Source organism: Mus pahari, chromosome 14 (genome assembly GCF_900095145.1).
Source record: "Mus pahari chromosome 14, PAHARI_EIJ_v1.1, whole genome shotgun sequence".
Classification (NCBI taxonomy): domain Eukaryota; kingdom Metazoa; phylum Chordata; class Mammalia; order Rodentia; family Muridae; genus Mus; species Mus pahari.
In genome coordinates this window covers 34,904,843-34,920,141 of record NC_034603.1, presented here as the reverse complement: position 1 = coordinate 34,920,141, position 15,299 = coordinate 34,904,843, and the positions used below count along the sequence as shown (strand labels likewise).

Below are 15,299 nucleotides of genomic sequence, written 5' to 3'. Positions count from 1 at the left end.
GGGAGGCCGCTCTTTCCTCTTGGCTCGGTGGTGACGCTGTTTGCCCTCCGGTCGTGGAGGAGTCCCAGGTCGGGCGGTTGAGAGCGGTAGGTGGGTCTCAGGATTGGAGCAGGGTGGGGCGGCTTGTGGGCGGCGAGCTTTGGGAGACGGTTCCTTGGGATCCTGGGCTGGGGCCTGACGGTGGCTGGAGAACACAGACATCACAGGACCAGAACGGTGGGACGAGGTGGCCCTGGGTCCCCTCCTACTGCCCCGTCTAAAAACCGGCCGGGGGGAGCTGTGAGGTCTCAGACCCCAAATTAGAAGCCATCCCATAACTTTTGAAATAATCATAATCATGACTTGGAAAAATAATAAATAAGTCTTTGAGTGTCTAGGGTAGTAAGATGACTTAAGACCAAAGTGCCAGCGCTTCTAACTGAGGTACAAGCCGCCTGCTAACGAGGAGGCACTGCAAAGGTGTGTGCTGCGTCGTACCCATCCTTCATTTAGTCTCCGTGGCATATTTCTTTATAAGGTCTTCCACCTATCCACCGGTCTCAGATTGTAAAGTCTGTTGAAGGTTTCCTCATTTGGGACTGCTTCGTTGGCCACAGGCACACACGTCTTTGTTTGTTCCTTGAGAAATTTTAACTCGTATTCGTTTGTTTGTTTATTATGTTCTGTGCACGCGCTGGGCAAATGATCCTCACCTTGTTGTTTTCTCACCTTTGCCCCTCTGCCCCCCTCCCTGTGGTGGTGTGTAAAGCAACTTCCGCCCTTTAATTAAAGCACTTTTTTTTTTTTTTTTTTTTTTTAAACTCCAAGGGGATTCCAGCATTGCTTCAGTAACTGTTGCATTGGAGTATGATACTGTTCTTCTCCGTGCTTGGCTTTTTTGACCTATTGTGCTGCTCTCTAACACTGTAAGTAATGTAGTTTGGTGGTACTTGTTTCTTCTCGGTTGATCTGCAATCTTAGGGAATTTATACTCAAAAGTTAGTAGAAGTTTTTTGTTTTTTAAAACAAAGCATTGTTAAAGTTTATGAAAAAATTTTAACACAAAGTGAAGAACATAGATGAATAGAGAGATGCTTAGGAGGAGAATACACACCCAAAAGCATGGGCTTTTCAGGAGTCACACGTTAATGTTTTTATATATATATTTACATGTATGTGTGTGTGTGTGTGTGTGTGTGTGCGTGCGTGTGTGTGTAAAATTTGGGTAGCTTCTGAAGTTATGTCTCAAAAGATTGCCAAACAACTTTTTCTTTTAATCTCATTTTTCTGGGTAATAGATTATAGGCTGGCTCCAGGGATTACATAAGGGCCTTGGGACATGTTTAGTGCAAATAAGTTTATAGTCTGGTTTGTAAAATTTCCAGCAAACTGTAGCTTTATGTCTAGGAAAGGAATAGGACCATACTCCAAGGTGATGTGTGCTTAGGTGTTAAGTATAGTTTATTGCTGTTTTAACATTCTTATTTGAAATCTACATAAAGGGAATGCCCTTTCTTTGTAGGCAACCTTTACAGCAGACATTATTAATATCAGGGAAATTTTTGGTTCTCAGGTGGCAAGAGACTCCAACCAGACTCTGGGAATTCCTTTTCCTTCCCATGTCTCCTACCTCATTGAGACCGATTCCTTCCGCTATCTTAAGAGTTGATGGTTGTGGAAGATCTGTTTCCTTTAACTGTTTGCTGAACAAGGATGCATTCCCTGCCTATCCAGCCATCAACTGTCTCAAGCTTTCTCATCTAAGTAGGAAGTGTTGCAGACTATTTGATCATATCATGAGCCTCAAGATTGTGTTATTTACTGAAAAATGCTGTTTCTAGTTGTGTGACTTGGACCTTATTACATACCTCTAATCCCAAACTATGAAGATAAAGTTAGCTTGTAGAAGAAAGCACCCATGTTTGAAAGTGATGTCTAATTGAGTGGCAAAGTGACGAATCAGAGAAAGATTTTTACGCCCAACTCTCAAGAGAGAGGAAAGGAAGAGGAAGCTACTTAAGGGAGCAGCACAGAGAATGAAAGGGAGAAGGTAGTTTTACTAGGACAGTTGTGCAGGTACAGGTTGCAGAGAGAGAGAACAAGATAGACATAGGTGAAGACAGAACCAGCCAGAGAATGAGAAGGAGCCAGAAGATAGAATAAATTATTGGACTTGGTTTGAGGCCCAGCAGAACAACTGGGGAGAGTCTGAGAGAGAGAAGCCGGGCTGATTCAGTTAGCTCAGAGAGGAGTTTGAGCCAGAACCAGCCAGCCAGAGAACAGAAAGAACTAGGAAGGGGTGAACTTATTTAGGAGCAAGTCTCAGGCTGAAAGCATTCTGGGCCTAGATTAGATTATATGGAGGCTGGAAGCTACCAGGACTAGGCCTCCAAGACAATAATTACTACAGGAGAATAAAAGTTACTTTTACAGAAGCGCGAGGTCTCTAAGTGAGGCTTAGCTTTGGCTTTTAGGAAGGTAAGGCTTTTTCTCTGTTGTCTGCAAAGAGCTTAGAGCTTTCAGCTCTTCTCATGCTTTGCAGGTACAAGAGATCTTATCATGGGGTGCTCTTGAAACAGTGCTATGTCAGGGACTGTCCTCTCGTAGCTGCCAGGTAAGATGGCAGCCCCAGTAAGATGGCAGCCCGAGTGGGGCAGGAGCAGGAGCACGGCTTCATGCAGCCTCAGGCACTCATTGCAGAGTCCTCTGCTTTGGTCAGGCTAGGATTCTCGGGTGCTGGAAGGAGTTTCGGGATGAATCAGTATGACACATTTGGAGTTTCTGATGAGACTTTACAGATGCGAGAGTGAGAGTTCATCAGAAAGAGCTACTTAGGGAAGGAGAGCAACAAGGGCGTGGGTGGCTTCTCGAGAAAGTAGCTACAAGAGGTCTAAGATTTCTATCCTGCCTCTCAAACCGACGTCTGTCAGCACTCGGTTTCCTTCCTGAAGAAGACTCAGCAAGAGTTTTGTTCCCCTTCTATCTCCACAAATCTCTGGCTAGGGCAAAAATCTCTGTTCTGTACTCAACTGTAGGGTACATGATCAAAGTCACGGCAGATTAAAGTTGGGTTTGGCATTGTATTCAACCCATCTATTAGATTCTATTAGCCTAAGATTTTACTACTATTCTCATTTTCTTTGTCTAGTAAAGTGTCTTACAACTTTTTTGTATTGTTTATTGTTTTTTTGTTTGTTTGTTTTTAACAAAATCTTAATCATTGGATTTTTACCAATGAAGACTTGAGTCAGATGCTGGGGTGAAAGCCTGCTAGCTCAGAGAGGCAGAGAAAGATTTATTTTGTGTGCACGCGTGTGCATTTGTGTGTGTTGACCTTCCAGCTGACCTTCCTCCTCAGCCAGTTGTCCCATCAGGAATGCCCCACTCCCCAGCCTCCTTGAAACTGAATGTCCCTTCCCTTCTACTTCCTGTGTATCTCTGTATCCGTCCTCCTGACGTCCCCTTACTCTCTGGTTTTTTTTTTTTTTTTTCCTTAATAATCCTATATTCACTTCTGTCAACTGGTGCTTGATCTGGCTCTTGACCTATGGTTGACTTTATTTAATCCTGTTTATGGTATTCACGTAGTAAGCTGTTGAATTAAAGGTGTGTGCTAAGGGTGAGCCAAACCACAACTAAAAACACGTTTTTCCAGTAAATAACATAATCTTGGGGTTCATAGTGTGATCAGATATCCTGTAACAGTTTACCTATTGGATAAAATACTAAATTTTAATTTTAATAATGAGTGAATCGCTAGTAATACCTTTAATCCTGATTTTATAGCGCCCTTGCAAAGGTAGCATGTTGTATAGTGTAAGTCTAGAACTTCTATTATTAACAGAAGCCACCAAGGTATCAGATGGGTTTCCTTCAGGTACTTCTCTTGAGAGTGATAGGGCACACATAGTACCTTTTGATGCGTATTCTATCATTAATTGATGAGGCTCGCTAAGTGCTGTGCTGGTTGTGAGTGTAGGATGGCTTAAGCATGCCTCACACTTCCTCTTACTAACACTAACATTGTGAAATACTTTTCTCTCTGTGTGTGTGTTATTTTATGGAGATGGGTATTTTGGGAAAGTCCCTGTCAGTTGGTTGCTTATTCTTCATTTCCCCGCTGGAGATTAATAAGTTCCTGACCTCTCTCCTCTAGGGCTGGCTTCTCCAAGTTCCTTTGTGTCTATTTTCCTGAACTGTAAAGTTCAGCCTGGAACTAGCCTGAGTAATTTCTCTGTAAATGTAGTTCTCTTTGCCCAGTCTTACCCATTGTGATCCTAACTATCTGTCCCTAAATATACCCTGGTCCATCCTTCTGGACTCTTAACTTTCCCATAACAGACCAGAGTAAGATGGAGCAGAGACCCTCCGAAGGGTAAGAGAGAGATTCTCAGGCCGTCACACATTCCTTGTTACCTAGTAAAAGTGTTCTTGATCTCGTTAGTGGTGTGTGGACTATACCTGTACTTTATCCCCATCCCCATCTTCTTGTTCTGTCACACCAGATACTGTGATGTCTCTAGAGATGAACTGGGCATTGATCTGTGTCTTTTTTGTTGTTGTTTGTTTGTTTGTTTGTTTTTTTGTTTGCTTGGTTGGTTGGTTTTGTGTTTTTTGTTGTTGTTGTTTTTGTTTTGTTTTTTGAGACAGGGTTGCTCTGTATAGCCCTGGCTTCCTAGAACTCACTTTGTAGACCAGGGTGGCTTGAACTCAGAAATCTGTCTCCCAAGTGCTGGGATTAAAGGCGTGTGCCATCACAGCCCAGTTTGATCTGTGTCTTATACAAGGAGAAGTATCTGAAGACATAAGAGGGTTTTTGCAAATGCCATCATCATTGTCACGGAAGTCTGAGCTTTCTATTGGCGTCAGATCTACTGGTAAAACCAGGAGGCAGAAGTTGGTAGAAGGAAATGGATCTGTATGAGGGGTGACGGTCTTGTCAGACAGATGCTGGGGCTTTAAGCCTGATTCTATAAGCCCTTGAGAAGGTAGCATGGATGCAAGGAATTACACTGAAAGAATGTATAATTCCCCCATGCTCTGCTGTTCTGCCAGTCAGCTCATGTTAGCTGAGGAGAGAGGCTGCTCTTAGCAATGGATGTAGAACTCCGAGTAGCTGGTGAGAAGAGGCAGGTCTGTAGAAGATAGCCGAGGGATTCAGGAAGTACGATCCCCTCTGCCTACGTTACACGTTAAGGCTTTCATTGTTTAAAGCCCCACGCTACTTCCAGCCCAGAACATGTTGACCATGTTCTCCCTCTGCTTCCTGTGGTGCCACCATGCCTGCCTGATAGAGCAGACTCAGAGAGCAGGGGTGCAGTGAATGACTAAGGTAGCTGTAGCAGGGACCAGTGGGACCAGGCATTCGGGAGTTTCCAGAACTCTTGCATCATTCACATTTCCTTCCTTCTGTGTTAGATTCATCTCTGCTAATTTCCCCCTAGAAACTCAGGTTGTGTTATAGGATTGATGAAAAAGTTATAGCCCATCATGCATATTAGGCCAAATTAGAGTCTTTAACTTTTGTCTGTGACCAAGAGTGGGTTAGCGCCTCAGGAAAACTCTTAAACAAAAGCTCCGGAGTACAACATTTTTAAAGGTAAAAGACCACACGAACTACAGTTATATCAATCTTGGATGAGGATCAGGGTAACCAGGCAACATCTGTTTTAGCAAAACATAGTTGTTCCAGTCACATCATAGCATAACAGCTTATTTTGATTTATAACTTTATTGGTTATTTAAGTTTATCTTTAGTTTGTACAAACATTAATAATTTTGGTTAATACATTTGGATCATGGTCAGGGTCATGGAAAGTCTGTTGCCAAGATAGCTAGCTGTGCCTGTTGAGGGGGACTGGGCTGAGGAATGCCTAAGCAGAGAAAATGGAGTCGGGACAAGATTGTGTTGCTGTAGTCACTTCCCTTGTAGCTTTCAGGACTAGCTTCCACAGCTGTGCGCAGGCTCCTGGCAGATGTTGCTAAGCTGAAGTTTGTTGATCTAGTTTGGGCTGTGTACCTACCCCTAGGTGATCAGCCAGCAAAGGGAAGTCACAAACCAGGAATTCAGAAGGGAAATTGGCCTGAAAGAAAGTGGGGTGTGGTTACACAATCAACGGGAAATGACAGCAGAAATAACAACTGCTTTCTGAAGAGAAGAGGTCGTCACTGGGTCTGAACCTTCTTTAAGAGATCACCTAATGGTTCTGAGTTTAATGTCTAAGCAGGCTCATGTGTCACAGCCCGGAGGGCATTCTCGGGACAGTTTTGAGCTTTGGGAGGAGGCTCACTGGAGACCTTGCTGTCTGGCCTTCGCTTTAATCCCATTCAGCTGCACTTGAAATCTCAGATATCGGAAACTAATTAGATCAAGTATTTTCAGCTGACTTTGATGAACTTTGTTTTTCTTGTAATTTTATCTTGAGTTTTCCACCTTAGCAGTAAGAGTGCCTTTTGCTCACAGGAAGGTTAGGAAAACACTGTCCCATCACAAATATTTAGACACGATGTCTGGTAGGGTTTTCAAGTGGAGACTGTGGAAGAAGAGAACAAACTTAAACACTCTTTAAAACATTAAGGAAAATAATTGTGTACCAGATACATGTGTGGCACAGTGCATATGTGGAAATCAGAGGGCCGATGAGGGCTGGAGTTTACTGTTTCCACCACATGGGTTTTAGAAATTGAACTCGGGTCATCAGGTTTGGCAGGCAGCAACCTTTACCCACTGACCCATCGAGTGACAACAGTGTTAGAGTGAGGAGAGCCCCCATTCTCATGTCTAGCTGGAGCCTGGCCCTTGTGCTGAATATGGAGTTGGAGCCTTTCTGTTAGGCATAGCTTAGAAGCTTAGGCTGCGATTTCATGTTTCTTTGGAGATTTAAATAGGGACTTGGCTAGGCAGAGCAGAGGTTGGTGACCAGGAGTCGGAACGATTTTAGAAAGTCAGGAATTTTTAGCAACAGCTAGGTTTTGATCAGTTCAGATACAACTACAGAGGTTTATTATTTTTTTTCTTAATAAGAATAGTTTGTAATTTAGCACCTTGGCCTTTTTATGTTTGTCATAATCCTTAGTATTCTTGGTTCTTTTAACATTACAAATTCTGTTTATAAATAACCTAATGAGATACTTTCTAGAGTTTAAGTGGAGATTTATGTGGGATGAAAAGATTGTGTTTTCTGTTCTGGCTCAGAATCTGGGGACTGGTTCTAAGATTAGGAGAACCAGTTCAAATTAGAATCCAGCTGCTCATAGAAAGGACAGTGGGTACAGTGATGTCATAGCATTTGTTTCATTTATATATTTCTGTGTGAGTACACACTCATCTGTTTGAGAGCCCTAGGAAGCCCAAAGAGGATATCAGGTCCCTGTGTTTGTAAATGGAATTACAGGTGGTTGTGAGCTTTCTGACCTGGGTGCTGGGAATTCAGGCACCCTGGAGGAAGCTCTTTCAACCGCTGGATATCTCTCCAGCCCCTACACTGGGCTTTTTTGAATTTAAAATTATTTTTCTTTATATTAGTTACTTTTCTATTGTGATTTTTTTTTTCAAAAAAGAAATGACCAAAAGTAACTTAAGGTAGAGTTTATTTTGCCATACAGTTCAGAGTGATAAGAATCTTTTATATCCAGGTGAGGTAACACATACCTTTGGGAAGCAGAGGAGGCAGGTGGTGAGTTCTAGGCCAACCTGATCTACACAGGGAGTACTAGGATAGCCAGGTCTACATAGAGAGACCCAGTCTCCAACAGTAGCCCCCCCCCCCCCTCTGTGAGTCTGCTGTATCAGGCAGGCATGATGGCACCACAGGAAGCCGAGGGAGAACATGGTCAACAGCAGTATGAAGCAGAGAGTGGACCAGAAGTAGCTCAGGGCTTTGAACAATGAAAGCCCGCCCCCAGTGGCCTACTTAAGTCAACAAGGCTGCACCTACCCATAAATGCCACCGCCTGGGGGCGGGACACCAAACTCCCAAACCTCTGGGGACAGGGACGATCGTCACTAAACTACCTTCTTTTCATATCATTACTGTCTTCCCTCAGATACTAAAGGGAAAGACTTCTTTCTGCAGGCTGCTCATCAGCAAAGAGAAAAGCCTTGGCCTGCCTGAGCATCCCAGAGTGGGCTCTGCTGTGGGAAGTAGGTGGCCGAGTGAGTGTGCCGGTGCTGTGGGATGGGTGCGGTTTTATGTAAACGAAATACTTGTTTCAAGCTAGCCCATATAGAAGACATAAAAACCTGTTATTTTATTTCCCAGCAGTAAGCCTAGACTGGGCAGGCTCTGAGTATTGTAACCTGTATCCAAACCATAGGCCCCGTGTTACTTACAGTCCAGTCTCACTGGGCTGGCTCTGTCCCATGTGTGTCCTCAGGACGAGCTGCTTTTGGCCTCATGGTGACTTTCTTCCTCCATCATTTCTCTCCTTCCTCCCCACCTCCCCATGGTCTCTCCTGAGACCCCGTCACTCAATTCTCAGGTCCCACATTTCTCTCTCTACTGCCCAGTCACAGGCTCAAGCCTAAACCAATAGCTTTAAAGTGGGGAGCAAGGTTTACACAGCAAAGGCTGTGAGGATATATGAGGATGTGAGGATATACTTGTCTGGACGGCGCCCGCTCTTAGGGTTCAGAATTTAGCAGTTGTATACATAGCAACAGACGAATTCCCCACAGCTTTGACTTGGGAGAGGATTTATATCACTCATGTTTAAAATGTCTGGAAAGTAAAAAATGTTTCCAGATTTGAATCTGGCCATTGTGGTGGAATTCCTGATGTTCAGTATGGTAGTGCCCTCTTGTAAATGGTTAGTCTTCTGAGTGAGGGAGGTTATCATCTTTACGGATGAGAACTGAAACGTTTCAGAGCTAAGACATTAACCTCTAGAGCCTTCACACTTGTCTGTATGTCTTGATGTCTAGTGGATTAACCTTTTTGTCATTTCCTTCTGTTCACTGGAAGGCTGCAGTATTTTCATGTGGGTCTCTTTTCCCTCTCCTTAGCTTATTTAGAAGCCTGCTTGGAGGTTATGGCTGATAAGCTGGTCCCCAGTTCCCCGGCTGACGCTTCAGAGCCACTGTTTTCCTTCGGAGTTATAGCAGATATTCAGTATGCTGATTTAGAAGATGGGTACAATTATCAAAGAAGCAGGCGGAGGTACTACCGACACAGTCTTATTCACTTACAGGGTGCCATTGAAGACTGGAATAAAGAAAGCAGCGTGCCCTGTTGTGTCCTGCAGCTTGGAGACATCATTGATGGCTACAATGCACAGTATAAAGTATCAGAAAAATCTCTAGACCTTGTCATGAACACATTTCAGATGCTTAAAGTTCCAGTTCACCACGCCTGGGGGAACCATGAGTTCTATAACTTCAGCAGAGACTACTTAGCAAGCTCTAAACTTAACAGCAGGTTTCTAGAAGACCAGATTGGACAGCATCCTGAGACCACGCCATCTGAGAACTATTACGCTTATCACTTTGTACCATTCCCTAAATTCCGGTTCATTTTACTCGATTCTTATGACCTGAGTGTCTTGGGCATAGACCCATCTTCTCCAAAATATGAGCAGTGCATGAAGATGCTGAGGGAGCACAACCCAAATGTGGAGTTGAATAGTCCCCAAGGTGAATTATTGCTTTGAGCTGAGAATCTAATACTTTGTCTTTAAATTCTTCAGCTACCTTTATTCAGGAGGAAGATGGATGATTAAGGTAAAAGTTTATTGTCATTGTTCAGGGTCAGGATTCTTACACCTTGAAGTCACATAAACTTGTTACAAGTAATTCAAACTTCAGACATTTAGCAGATATTGAGTGTCCATTCTGGAATGAGCACTTAGTAATTTTTTCTTTAATAGAGAGAACCATAGTAGTAGGTGGGTAGGGCAGATAAGAATAAATATATTTGTTAGCTTTCCATCACTGGTCACTACCTAAAATAATCAACTTATATGGGGGAAAGGTCTGTCTCGGCTTATGGTTCAGAGGCGTTCAGTTCATAGTCCCATGGCCTGGTTACACTGGGGCCTGTGGTAAAGGAGCATGTGGTGACAGGGAATACACACTAGAGCAAGCTGCCCACACATTAGAGCCTGCAAGCAAAGCGGGAGAAGGGGGTGAGCTGGTGGTCCCCCCATCGAGGGCATCCTTCCGTGACTTGACTCCCCTCACTAGTTCTCACCTCTAAAAGATGCTCTCGCCTCCCAGGAATTCCATAGTTGGTGACCAGGTCTTCAACACATGAGCCTTAGGGACATTTCATATCCATACCATAGCAGTAAATGAAACAAAACCCAGATTCTCCCCTCAGTGGTAGCTGCACTGAGAAAACGGAGTGTGGTGTTACAGCAAAGGGCTAGCAGTGCTGTTTTAGATGAGGTGAGCAGACGAAAGCGCTCCAAGGACACAAGAATCCAAGCCATTGCCCAGATGATAGGAGCTACACTTAGGAAGGGTTGGGTAGGGAGCTGGCAGGCACAGGAAACAGATGCAAATGCTCCAAGTGTCACAGCACAGGCCTGACTTGGGTGAAGGTAACAGGGACAAGGATATGGAATAGGGCTCGGAGGACAGAAAGGAGGTTGGGCTTGGAGCATGGTGGAAAGCGAGTGAAGACACAGGACCGAGACTAGGATTTACATGGCTGTGTTTGTATATTGCTCTACATTCTTAAGATGCTGATCCCCAAAGAAAGTATCCTTGCATTAGCTAAACTTGAGTGGCCAAATGAGGGAGAGAATGACATGCAACAGGTCTAACTTGCTGAATTCATTCAGGACTTTCTGAGCCCCAGTATGTCCAGTTTAATGGAGGATTCAGCCAAGAACAGCTGAACTGGTTGAACGCAGTCCTCACATTCTCTGACGAGAACCAGGAAAAGGTGGTGATTGTGAGTAAGTATGTAAACTGCTCCTTTGGTTACGCGGGCATTTTAGAAGCTATGAAGTAAATCCGTGAAAGAACAGTGGCACTTGTGTTTTGATGCCTTCTTTCTGTAAAACAGATACTTACACTTTTTTTGAGATTATAAAATAACTAACTGTATTGGTGTATGAATGTTTGCCTGAATACATCTTTGTATACTGTGTGCTTGCAGTACCCCGAGGAGGCCAGAAGAGGGTGTCAGGTCTCGTCTGTAATTACTGACAATTGTGAGCTAACGTGTAGGTGCTGGGAATTGGATCCAGTGCTCTTAATTGCTGAGCCATCTCTCCAGCTCCACTTACTAGTTTTCTTTGAAACCTAAATTTTAACATTTAAAAATGAGTCAGGAAAAAATTGTAAAATAACAAATAAAACATCTTGCCATCTGTTAGTGTCTCTGAGTTTCCCTTGTAGGGTTCAAAGTGGACTTTTCCCAACTAGAATCAAATTATGGCTCACTGAGGCTTAGCCTTAGCAGCCCTGGCTGGCAGTGAAATGACCACAGTTGGATCACTGCTGCCCAGCTGAGGCAGAGCTGGTATGAGATGTGGCAGTCACACTTGCAGTTCTCTGCCAGTCCCACAGTTCCACAGGAACTAGTTTTCATTTAGGAATCAGTTTTGGGACACACTGCCATTAGAGATAACGGGTAGTTTCGAAGGTGTGCCTGCTCCCATGTGATGCTGGGATGCCATCTGCCTCTTGGTTTTAGGAACCCTGGGAACGTTGATAAACAAAGCCTGTGAACTGCACTTTTCTCACACGCATGAAATCATGAATGAAAATCCTTGATTGGACAGAGGTGTGTCTGCTGCCATTTGACTGTGTAGCTTCTCTTAGCCTTGTAACACTGGTGTCAGAGAAGGGGAAGGGGGGAAGAGTGTGCACAAGTGCTTGGGCACATGCCCTGCTAGGGGCCTGTTACCCAGCCCCTTTCTTACTTGCTTATAAACAAGTAGGCATTAAGTGGAACTTTAAACTTGTTAAAGGATGTAAACAAACAGTAGCAGGGCAGAGCTAAGTGACTGGGAAGGAGCAAGACAGGCGAGCTCTGGCCCAGTGCGCAGTCTTAGGCTGACAGATGTGTTGGCACTGCAGTTCAGAGTCCTGCTTCTGGGTCCACGTAGCTCCTAGGGCCCAAGGTCCACCTTCCCCGCTTTAATCAGTTTTCTCAGCTGCAAGCTGGATCTGGCAGCTTTGATCTCCAGAGGTTCTTTAACGTCTCCTGAACTGTGTTTGTTCAGTGACATTTTTATATAACACAACCCCTGGGCAGCTCCTATGCTGTTCTTCAGCTACATCTGTCTTTATGTGTAACATTGCTGTATATGGAAGCCAATGAGATTGGATCCTGCTGTAGAATCCTGGGCCTTTACAGATTCCCTGCACAGGACGTCGTTGGGATTGTGTAGGCCCGAGATCATTTTCCTATACAAATATATCTTTCACCTTATACTTGAACCATCTACCCATCTGTCTGTTCTGTGTATCAAAGATGTGGCTATAGATTGCTCAGGGTGGCCTTGAACTCATGACCCTCCTCCTGCCACTTCCCAAGCGCTGAGATTACAAAGCACATTGTCACCTCCGTCTTCATGTGCTTAGGTTTGGTTTCCTGAATTCTAGCTTTTCAACTTTTTTCTTGATGGAAAAAGATTTAATTGGCTCCTAATTTTTCCTTAACAGGCCACCTTCCTATTTACCCAGAGGCCTCTGACAGCGTGTGCCTGGCTTGGAACTACATAGATGCTCTGTCAATCATATGGTCTCACACGTGCGTGGTGTGTTTCCTTGCCGGCCACACACATGACGGTGGCTACTCTGAAGACCCTTTCGGCGTGCACCACGTCAACCTCGAAGGAGTTATTGAAACAGCTCCGGACAGCCAGGCCTTTGGCACAGTTCATGTCTATCCTGACAAAATGCTGCTAAAAGGGAGAGGCAGAGTTCCAGACAGAATTATGAATTACAAAAGGGAACAAGCTTTGTGATTTTAGCCTCGTTATCTTGTCTGCTTTGTAGGAAGTGAATGATATTGTTTTATGTTTTATTACATTCCATAAAAAGTTAAATTTTCAGTTGCACTCTTAAGTATTCTGTTTGTGTACAAAATGTATTTGCACCTTGAGTATGTGTGAGTGAAAATAAAACTCAGAAGTGTTATTTTTGGATAATATATCCAGGTACTGAAAGCTAGTACTGAAAATATTAAAATAAACCAGGAAGGAGACTCATGTGGGCATATACTCCTGAGAAGGGACTGTATTTGGCCTAATTTGAATTTCTTTAATTTTCCTTCCTTCCTTTTCTTCCTTCCTTCCTTTTCTTCCTTCCTTCTTTCCTCTTTCTTCCTTCCTTCCTTCCTTCCTTCCTCCTCCTCTTTTTGTACAAGGAGAATTATTCTTGTGTTAACTCTACAGCTTAGCACATGAAAGCCAAAAGCTAAGGCAGGTCTGACCTGCTCACCCTGCTGTATGAGTGGACGTTGGTCGTTTGTTTCAGTACACCTATACTTAGATATAGGTGACATTCCCATTCTGTGAAAACAACTGAGAAGTCCTAATGGATACTGAGATCATTCAGTCATGCCTCCAAGACCCTCGAGACCCTCATGGAAAGAGCAGCATAGCTGGCCAGTAAGCCCAACCCCAGGCTGCCAGCAAAGAAAGTGAACTGACAGTATGCGTGCACATCCCATCTGTACTGGAATAAAACCAGAAACACTGAAGGAGAAGAAAGTTTAGCCTGGCATGTTGGCTAGCTTGAACTATGTAGACCCTACCTTCAAAAGATAAAAATTATTTTATTCCATTGGTAAGATCCAAGGCAAGCGCACACTGAAAGTGTCTTCCATGTGTCTGTGAGGGTGCAAAGGGTACTATGAATATTTACAGCCATACTAGTCTTGATAGAGGGAATTAAAATGCCGGATCTATGTTCTGAACATGACTCTTTTACACACAGAAATCAAGCACAATTCAGAGGATCAGTAGGTCCCATGTCGAATTTGCAAATGGATTGGATTCATTATGACTTAGTTCTAAAGACAATACAAAAGCTGTAAAGACCATGGAGGCTAAAGGAACACTGGAAAACTCAGAGCTTTGGCGTATATTTTATTGACTCAAACTGCACTGTAATTGTTTTAATATTAATTTCATCTTGTCCTTGATAATCTGACTTAAGTATCCCTTTAGTATTTACAGAATACTGTTGTCTTCCATGATATAAAACAGTATCTGACTCATTTTAACTCTTGGTGTGGTGAGCATGAATTCTAAAGAAGCATTTCTTAAATCTGAAATGAATCTTGCCTTAGTTACTTTTCTATTGCTGCAACAAAACATCATGGCAAGGCAACTTAGAAAAGAAAGTATTTCATTCGGGATATATGGTTCCGGAGCAGTGGTTCTCAACTTTCCTAATGCCTCTGCCCTTTTAATAGAACTCCTCATGTTGTAGCGACACTTAACTATAAAATTATTTCTGTTGCTACTTCATAACTGTAATTTTGCTAGTTATAAATCTTAATGTAAGTGTCTGATATGCAAATGGCCCTAGGTGGCCCCTGTGAAAGGGTTGTTTGACACCCCCCCCAAAGAGTTGTGACCCACAGGGGCAGAACCTGCTGTTCCAGAGGGTTAGAGTCCACAGTGGCAGGAACAGCTGAGCATGTGCACTGTGATCCAAAGTTTGAGGCAGAGAGTGAGAGACACTGGGAATGGCCTGAATGTTTTGAGACCGCAAATCTCATCCCCAGCGACGACTACTTCCAGCAAAGCCACACATTCTAACCTACCCAAGCATCACTGCCAAGCGGGACCACATATTCAAACATGGGCCTGTGGGGACATTCCTATGCAAACCACCACTCATCTGGTTACAGAGTTTGATTCCAGCCTAGATAAGCTCCCCATGCAGATATCTGACACATAGTGTGAGCTACTTAAATAATACTCAAGCAATCACACCTTCAGAGATAAATTCAATATATTTTATCTAGCCCGACTTATCTCAAAATATTTTTTCAGCATACACTTAGTATAAAATACATTGTTCTGTGTTTGTGCACTGGGGCACATCCACCTGAACGCTAAACTCTTGCAAATACTTCACCTGTTGATTGTTGCTGTAAGGTATTTAATAACTATTAATTACTGTGACCCTGTCAGTCCCCTAATAATTGAGACAGAGTCCAAACTATTTATTTAATCAGCTTCCAGCACAATGACTGGACTTATTACCCCTAAACTATTTTTTTCAATGCTAGACTGGTTATTTTCCAGCTGTGCTTCCCTATCATCTGCCTATGCTCCTGGTCCATCCCATCAAAGTGAACTGCTCTCTCCTCCTCCTCCTCCTCCTCCTCCTCCTCCTCCTCCTCCTCCTC

At 43.6% G+C, this 15,299-nt stretch overlaps 1 protein-coding gene across 3 annotated transcripts; it reads left to right on the top strand.

Moving 5' to 3' along the window:
- The first annotated feature begins 2 nt into the window (after positions 1 to 2).
- Adprm (ADP-ribose/CDP-alcohol diphosphatase, manganese dependent) lies at positions 3 to 13,250 on the top strand. Of its 3 annotated transcripts, none has more exons than XM_021213249.1 (5): positions 3 to 86; positions 808 to 905; positions 8,984 to 9,610; positions 10,762 to 10,878; positions 12,596 to 13,000. In XM_021213249.1, exons 3-5 carry the CDS (start codon positions 9,010 to 9,012, stop codon positions 12,898 to 12,900), a joined length of 1,023 nt encoding a protein of 340 aa, XP_021068908.1. In that variant the 5' UTR covers positions 3 to 86; positions 808 to 905; positions 8,984 to 9,009; the 3' UTR covers positions 12,901 to 13,000. The 3 variants fall into 3 exon arrangements, with proteins under 3 accessions (XP_021068908.1, XP_029402356.1, XP_029402357.1); XM_029546496.1 differs by having other exon boundaries at positions 30 to 90; positions 12,596 to 13,250; XM_029546497.1 differs by lacking the exon at positions 808 to 905 and having other exon boundaries at positions 43 to 86; positions 12,596 to 13,250.
- Positions 13,251 to 15,299: the final 2,049 nt, after the last annotated feature.

Bases quoted from the DNA above. Each gene is read 5' to 3' on its own strand.
- Adprm (XM_029546496.1), top strand. From the start codon at position 9,010: ATGGCTGATAAGCTGGTCCCCAGTTCCCCGGCTGACGCTTCAGAGCCA. The intron at 9,611-10,761 runs GTGAATTATTGC...GAATTCATTCAG, and splicing joins GGAGTTGAATAGTCCCCAAG to GACTTTCTGAGCCCCAGTAT. The intron at 10,879-12,595 runs GTAAGTATGTAA...TTTCCTTAACAG, and splicing joins GGAAAAGGTGGTGATTGTGA to GCCACCTTCCTATTTACCCA.